Genomic DNA, 8,955 nt, shown 5'->3' on the forward strand with positions numbered 1-8,955 from the left:
CGTAGATGATGATAAATAACATAGTTATGTATAATATATTACATTTCTGACTGTATATCCCTGTAATTATTACACACTGTAGCTTTAAGTGTTTTAACACCACCTACAGGACTGGAGTGAGAAAGTCTGTGTGTTACTTCGGTTAAATGTAATATGACCAAAACTGAGTTCCTCTGTGATATGAAAATTGTGTTTTGTTAAATCGCAATTGCAATTAATTACCCAGCCTTGGACGTATTACCTAAATTAAATTCAGTGAAACCAATTGCCTTCAGAACTCACCAAAAGTCTAAATAAAACTGTTTGGTTTTAATGCAAATTTGGTATGTGGCAGAAAGCTAACCATGCATATCACCAACCCCAGCAAGATATTCTTAACATGGTAACACATGGCGGTGGAAGCATCATGCTGCGAGGATGCTTTTCTTCAGCAGATACAAGAGAACTGGTCAGATTTGATTGGAAGATGGAAGGAGTTCAAATAACGGTAATAATTATAGAAAACTTGTTAGAAATTGCAAAACACGCAAGTCAATAGCTGGATGTTCCTGTTCTACTGAGATCCTGACCCTAATCATACAATAGAATGATTTAGATAGAATGCTGATTAGTTGGCAGCCAATTCAAAGCACAGGCCAAAACAAATTGAGAATTTATGTACGTAATATAATTGATATTTAGAGAGACTATACATCTAGTCTGGTTCATCTTGAGTTATTCTACAGAGAAGAATAGTTAAGAAAGTGAGTTCTAGATGTTTATACATATAAAGTCAATCTTTTTAGGGTTCAATTTTGTAAAAGAAATAGAAAATCATGCATCATTTTCCTTGATCATCAAAATTATGTACTTTTTTGCATTAGTGTACGACATAAAATACTAATAATATACATCAAAACTGTTGGTTGTGATGAACCATTGATAAGTTTAAGGGTTATGAATGCTTTTGCAAGACAATGCAGATTTGCACAATAGTTCTTCACTCATTTAATTCTCATGCCTGCTCATACTTTACTTTTTTTTAATGCATGAGCGGTACATGAGCAGAGACCAAAAGGCAATGTTAACGGAGCAGTGCAGCAGAAAGAGAAGCTGGACAGATCAGGTTTCATTTTCAGTTAACAAGCCTTTCACAGGCGTCTAGACTTTATCTGTTGGCTCGCTCTAACTAAGACAGTAAAACGAGGCGTCAAGGACAAAGAGGTGTAACAGTAAAATGTTTGAAAATGACAATAGAGGGACATGATTGTATAACACAAACAAAGGCATTGCGTTTACTCTGTCATCTCATAGATTTCACTCTTCTCTTACAGATTTTCTTGCAAACTCAGAGGGAAAGCAGCAAAGAAATCCAATGTGCCCAAAGTGTGTCTCATTGCAAATTTATTTCAAGGCCAGATAGGAATGATCAGATGGTTAAAAGTCTTTCATAATCCCAACCTCTGGTTTCAGTTTTTGCACAGTTAATTCTTAGTTGTTGACACCTTCCCAGCTGAAGCTACTTAACCATAATTCCACATAAGGCTCCAGCTCACTTCTTTACATCACTCCAGTGTATTAATCTTTTCCTCCAATATTTGTTTTTTGGGTTCAACCTTTGCATCCCATTTCCTTGAGCCTATTTGTGAGCTCAGACTTTTTTTGAATTGTACCCAAGAAGCGACATGTAGCAAAAAAAAAAAAAAAAACTCCCACGCCGTCCCAACCTACCCTTCCTCTGTCTCTCTGTTATGTAACAACTTCAGTGATCTACTGTCAGCGGCCACTCATCCTAAACCTTGCATGCCTCCCTTTCGCAGCTTTTCTGTCTACTTTCTTGGCGCTAAAGATCGCACCAGTCTTTTTCCCTGTCACCCAAACATCAAACACTCTTTTGATGCATGGACCACTTTGCAGTACTGGCTTGACTACAGAATCAAAGGTGAAGTAAACTAAAGGCGGAAACAATGTGTTATGGTGCAATACTATTTTTTTTTAACAAATATACATTCCATAATTAAAGTTCTTATCTTTCCCCGCAAACCTTTGCTCAAACAGTTAGGTGTGACAGTGTGTGTGTGGATGTTTGAGATCCTGACTGCCACAGGCACAGCTGGCACAGACTGGTTACATAACCTGGTTTGTAGCTTCATAGCTGCAGCATCCCTCCCTGGATGGCTGACAGTAGACCTCAGACTCACACAGACATGTACACACATGCCTGCATGTACTTGTCTGACCCACTATACAGATGGTATCGGTAATAATGACCAGCCAGAGGCAGACAGTGTTATCTGCACATCTAGATGATTGTGAATGAATTTTTTTTTTTCTTATTTAGAAGAGTTGGATATTAGTTTGATCTAGAGAAAAAAAAGAATGTTATTTGCTTTGTAAACACAGGCAGACTCCTCTTGGTGCTCTCATTTCCTTCCTCCTCCTTCTGCTCATCCTCCCCTTTCCTTGTCCATTTTTTCCACCTACTCTTTCCTCTCATTTATCGTGCTATATCTGTTTACAACCCTTCTGTTCCACACTTGAATGTCCAAGAGTTTTTTTTTTTCTGTAGACATCTCTTATTTTTGAACCCGGTTTTTGCAAACCATAAAATAATTAATGTTGGAGGTGTCCAACTGAGTTGTTTTTAAAGAAAAATCTCTTTTTTTAACATTAGGAATATATATATATATATATATATATATATATATATATATATATATATATATATATATATATATATATACCACATGCAGTATTTAGCACTTTATGGATTGGGGTGTCCCGCCTTTTCTTTAGGTATATAAAAGCCAAAGGGGTTGATTACCAGTGCACACCGCTTATTTCAGATTTTCATTTATAAAAGTGGAAGAAAAGTAACATGCATACCTTTTAATACACTTGATAATATGGCACTAATTGTGTTGGTCTACAACATGAAACAAATGGATAAGATCTGTACTTACAATGTGACAAAACATGAAAAAGTAAAACTGAGAACCTGGTGGAAACTGTGAATCTGCAAGAATATAGTGTCAGCAGTAACACATAAAAAGCAAAGAGGACCCTGATCATTAACTTTTTGTTTTCAAAGCAGGAAAAGATAGACATACTGTATAAAAGCATGTGCACAATTTGAAGCTCTATTACCCCCGTGTGTCTGCCACGGCAGCTTGATTCAAGGGTCACAACATTCAAGCCAGCCATGTAATGCAGGCTCACTCTTCCATGTGGGCTTGTGAGTGGAGCACATTGTTACCTTAAAACTGTTGACACAGTCAAAGCTTAATGCCTAATCAGAACAATAGGTAGCTCTGTTACAACACTACCAGGCAGTTCACTTAATCATGGATACGATCTTTTAAATAATTACGTGGAGTTCTGATATAACGGCTGAGAATTGCACCATTTTCCCAAATATGTGCGTGCACACAATTAGGATGCTGGGTTGACCAGAATTGCAGTTGCATGAAGAAAAAACAAAAGAATAGAAACTGACTGTTGCACAAAATTAGATGATCCAATGATAACACTGAGTCCCACCGGTTTTCAAAGGGAAAAGATTGGTCCCAATTGGCTAAACGACGAGCATTGTGCAATAATCCGTTTCTGCCAAATCTTTATGCAACTTCAGAACTCAAAATATGATTCATGCGCTTCTGAATGGAGATTAATAAAAAGGCCATAGAAGCACGCCTCACCGAGAACATTATTCATTTATGTCCAGGTGGAAGTGAGAGGCTTCTTCAGCAGCCACACCGCTACCTGCGTAACATAATATCACTGATGGCGTCATAGCCCAAGGATCATCATTACAGCATGCAAATGTGAGTGCATTCTGCAAATAATGGGTGCATCTTGCAGGATTTTAGCCCTTTTATCTATTGTGCTAATTGTGATCTGCATGGTTTCAGTAAATAGTCTGCTGTTGGATGATTACAGTTATCAATGAAAAAGATGTGCTGCCCATTCATAACCACCTGGCCCATTCATTTCTTTAAGTGACTCGATAAAACAGGCAACCTATTGTTATCCTTCCACAAGCTGAATCACCCAGCCTTCAGATGCAGCACGAAGCAGGTGCAGCAGCCTCTCCATCCCAAGTGATGCGGTGAGGAGTCTTGCGTAATGAGCCAAGCCCATCCGCTTCTCAATGACACTGGATGAGAATCTAAGGGTCGCTGTGGCATCCAAGAAATAACAATATTTCCTCAACATATAATTACATTAGGGAAACCACCTGCAGTTCAATTGCAAACGGATTTTTTTTGCGACTATTTAAATACCATGAAAATGTCAAAAAGGAAAACGCTATTTAGCACATTTAGGGTGGAAACCTTGTTAGGGGGCTGCTTTGTGCACAAAGAGGGTGGAAAGAGGGGCATGTGACTCGGTTTGGCTGCAGGAGGTGGTCCCTACCTTCCGACGGTTCCGGAGTTGACCCACATGCCAGTCTGCTGGGGGTTCAGCCGGTCAGAAAACCGGACAGAAACGCGCTGAGAACTAACAGACAACCGCGTTGATTCCGTTCTTCGACAAAGAGCACAGAAAGCTGCGGATAGGACCTCTGCCCTGAAACATCCTCCCTCTCCTCCTCTTCTTCCGTTCTGCTACCTTCTTTTTTCTTTCTTTTAGTGTCTCCCTGAGCTCAGCAAGTACCGAAAGTCTGCCGTAAATCTGATCTGCTGATTTGTTTCTTTCTGAGTGACATATGGGCGCAACTTGTCGACTGATTTCTATCGTCTGAGCCCCGCTGCCCTCCCCCTTTTGTGTTGTTGTTGCCCCAGCTGATTTCACAAGAGACACGCCCCCACGGCGCTACGTCACCGCCCAGACGCCAAACTCATCCCGTGAGGCGTTCACGTTCGGTAGGAAACGAAGCATCAATCTTAAACACAATCCAAAAGTAAGCCATTTAAAAGCAACTCAGGCGTATAAAGATTAAATAAGCCAAACTTCATTCTAGTTGACTCAAAAAACATTGTTTACAGCTGTACTGAAACATAATTAGATCAACTTTTTTATTTTCTTTAGTTGTTTCTGCATTTTTTATTTTATTTTTGTCCTACTTGCATTCTGTTTTATTTTCCTATATTTTAATCATGTAAAGCACTTTGCATTGTCTTTGTACTGAATTGTGCTATACAAATAAATTTGCCCGCCTTGCCTTGCATCTTATATAAAAATGAATTTGTACTTTAATTTTATTGTGATTTAAAAAGACCTTTGTAGACTCCTGATGCTTCAGTTTATCCGATTTAATTCAGTTAATTTATGCAGATTAGTGCACTAGAAAGGTCTTCTCAGGCACTAAAATGACAAAATTAATCAAAATAAGGGAGAGATTCAAAATATTCTTCATACATTCTGATTTAATCCCAAGTATATGCTGATAAATCCAATTACAAATGACAATTCACGAAAAAACATATGGACAAAAGTGACACATCTTCCCAAACAAATGCTTGTAATCTTGTTTGCTAAGAATCAGCTTTGTTAACCAAGTTTGTAAAGCAAATTTACCTGTGATGACACTTTGCACTGAGTGACAACATTAATTTATAAACATGTGAGAAGGGACATGAAAATTAATGTTTTAATTTTCAATAAGGATATATACTGTACAGAGTTTTTAGAAAACAGGAAGAGAAGCTTCATTTAATGGAAAACTGTATTCATCTGTACACTCTGGCGACACTGTTTACTAAAGAGAAAGCCTGGGAAAGACATCCTCTCTCCTCAGTTGCAGGTGTTTTTTTTTTGCAAATACTGGTCTGTAACATCAACCTTAATATAAACATGTAAAGAGTTAATGTGGAGGAACTGTGTTTTCTGCAGAGATGATAGAGGTGTCCCTGTTTTTAGAGCAGTACAAGTTCTGGATGGAGTAAACATCGCTGCTGAACTAATTCTTCATTGCAATCTGACAGACTGACTGATGGCAGTGTTGAAGTTGAACAGCAGCTACTGGAAGGGTTTATTTCTTGAGAAATACAGGAAGTACAGTTTTTGCTAGGTCATGTCATGTGAAAGGTTGTTTCGATAAACTAGAGGTGAATTTAAGCAGAGTTGCGGAGGATGAGGGGAGGAAGAGGGGGGGTATTCTACCATAGTCTACCACCATCTCCACTGTCATTCATCATTTAAGCTCACCTCTTGTCTGTACGCAGACTTGTCATTGTTCTGGATTGGACCAAACTACAATATTCTAAATTGCAGGTGCAGTTCAATGACTTTCTATATGTATGTAATAGTGCTTTCATCAAAATATAATTTAAAGTTTGTGTGCCAGTAACTCCATAAAAAATGTGCAACATATATTTTATATAGATTCACCACACAGTGGTAAAATTCCAGCATTTATTTCCAATCATACTAAATGCCTTTCAGCTAAAAAAAAATCATGCAACTCAGTTTCTCCAAAAAAAAAAAAAAAAATCATAAAGACAAAAAAAAAGTTCTAATACAGCAGTACCTTCCAGATGCTAATCTTAACATTGTAATTTATAGTGTACAGGGGCTCAGTACCAGATCCTTCTGTATGAATAACATTACAGCTTGTAGGTGATCAGCCTCTGGCTATACTGAGCTGTTAGGGAACCACACCTTGCTTTAATGTTGCCATTCAGCACCGTTAAGCCTGGTTTCCCCCACTTTTCTTTTGACAATACTCCCCAGTTTTTGTTTTTTACATGCTGTGGGTTGGATAACTTTACTGGCTAATCCAACTATTGATTTTTAGTTCTGTCCAGGTGCTCTGCCCTGCTAGAAAATATAACTAGAATCTTAATAAATCCATATAGCAAATGGAAGCATTATATGATCCAAAAGTTCCAGTTGGATTGTTACTCTGACTATGCAGTTTATAAAGCGCTGTGAACCAACACCAGCAGATGACACGGCGCCACAAAACCTCACTGATTGCGGGGACATCACACCGAACTGGAAATTAGCTAGGTTTCTATGCTGCTCCACTTTTCAACCACAATCTGAGACCTTGAATAAAAAAAAAAAAAGTCAAATTCCTTTGTCTTAATATAAAGAAATGCCACAATTGTAGCCCTTGTCCTAGATACATCATTGTGTGATGACTCTGAAAGCCATTTCAAGGTTTTCCATGAAAACAGGATGCAGCAGCCAATCACATTGCAAAGAGCAGATAGCATTTTATCCACAAAACTTTCCTTTGTCTGTCCCGTTTTCTCTGAATACCATTAAACAGACTGTTTGTAATTAGCAGAACACTCACGTCCTCCCTTGCACAGGCTGTGGACGCTCTAACTGACCCAGTTTAAGCCTAAAAAGGGAGTAGGACAATCATCAAAATGAAATTTGGCTGAACTATTTTCTCGTTTCTACTTATACAACTGAGCTACATTACATTTAGAACAGTTAAAGAATAGTCTCTGTTATTAATGGGCAAAGCAGAGGACATATTCTGGTATTATGTTTATTCTGAGCACTCATTCATAGCAACTACCCCATAGCAACAAGTTACTTCTCATGAATCTAGCAATGGAGCACAGCATAGACAGATCATTGGCTGAATGTGAGAAAGTCCTGAGCTTTAAGAAGATTCTTGGGAACTCATTTCTGGAATGCCAAGCAGCACCAAAAAAGAAACGTCACTTTCCTTGTCACCAGGCAACGGAAATACCAAACTTATCATCCAGGAAATGCAATCCTTATTTCATAATTTTTTGCGTACAAGAGAGAACCTTGAATAGATTTAATCTATTAATTAATAAAATACAAACTGCAGTTAAAAAGAGCAAATAGATGTGTAGTTTTATTGTATTGTAATAATTAGTGGTTGCATCTGTATAGTGTTCTCTTAACCCTATTCAAATATGTGAGCAAAACTGAAGAACGACATCTACTGGCAGAAACCGGTACTGATACCAGAGAGACAAAAGGAAGCATTAATTGGTACCTTATAGTTCACTGCAACAACAGCTTCCAATTTATACTATATCCTAGAGTAGATTAGATGTGCTTATAGCACAACAAAAACGTATCTATTTATTTAAATGACCTCTTTGTTTAATTTACAGCATCCCTGCTGCGTCAAATGTCGCTGTACAACACACAATTTGTACAATTGGAGGTGAGCCTAAATCTGCTGCCAGGCATTTTTATTTTCTAATCTTCTTGTCCAGTTCTGTCTTGTGGCCCTGAGAAAATACTGCCCCCTGACCTAGCTGGCATGGTCAGAAAAGAACAGCGTGAAAGATGGGCAGGAATGCTGGTAGAAAGCAGGGGTTCAGCACCACTGGCACTGAGAGGGCTTACAGCCGTGGAGAGGGAGCCCCTTTGTTGGAAAGCAGAACTTCTGTGAGAACCTTCGAGCCGCGCAGTCTGAGGTGATGTCTGGCCTTTTCAGCTACAGTAGAACAAAAAGGGCTGCTTCTTTTTCCCACTGGTTTTATCGCTCTTTTATGGACTTAGTGGGAAATGTGCTCCCATAGATCCTAGACTGGGATGAGACTGAAGTTAGGTGAATAAGCTGTGGTCTCTTTTTGGCAGAACTACTTCAACAACAAACAAGAGTGTGTTGATGTTGGGAGAGGAAGCAGTACTGCTACGAAAACTGCCCTTTAACTGAAAGAATCCAAACTTTATTTTGTTTATTGAAAGAAAATACAGAATTAAATACAGATCACTAATGTTTGAGTGAATTTTTGCTACGTTCAGATGCTGGTGAAATAAGATGTTTCAAACGTCGGGCATAAGACCTAATTAAGGTTTTCTGTGAAAACGACATAAATCTTAGAGGTTATAAGGCTTTTTTTTTCTAATGAAAAAGAAAAGATTAATTTAAGGTTTGCAAAAGCGGATTCTGCAGATAGATTAGACCATTATAGCCTGAAATAGCTGAATAACAGTAAAAGATGGCTTGTTTGATGAAGGAATATAAAATAGTCATCTCTGACTTTGAAGACTGTGGGGCTTTTAAAAAATAAATAAATAAATAAATAA

The 8,955-nt window shown here is 38.2% G+C and overlaps 1 protein-coding gene across 3 annotated transcripts in view; it reads right to left on the reverse strand.

Moving 5' to 3' along the window:
• Positions 1 to 8,955, reverse strand: part of LOC107084546 (rho-related BTB domain-containing protein 2-like) — a 46,220-nt gene that overhangs the window by 16,288 nt on the left and 20,977 nt on the right. Inside the window, exon 1 of one of the 3 annotated variants that reach the window (XM_015374442.1) lies at positions 4,396 to 4,743. The exons of the other annotated variants lie outside the window; for them this stretch is intronic. Coding sequence (XP_015229928.1) covers positions 4,396 to 4,424 — 29 coding nt within the window. The 5' untranslated portion in view covers positions 4,425 to 4,743. Of the gene's footprint in view, positions 1 to 4,395; positions 4,744 to 8,955 lie in introns of those variants that run through there. 3 annotated transcript variants of the gene reach the window in all.

This window comes from Cyprinodon variegatus, unplaced genomic scaffold (genome assembly GCF_000732505.1).
Source record: "Cyprinodon variegatus isolate N-32 unplaced genomic scaffold, C_variegatus-1.0 Scaffold103, whole genome shotgun sequence".
Taxonomy (NCBI): domain Eukaryota; kingdom Metazoa; phylum Chordata; class Actinopteri; order Cyprinodontiformes; family Cyprinodontidae; genus Cyprinodon; species Cyprinodon variegatus.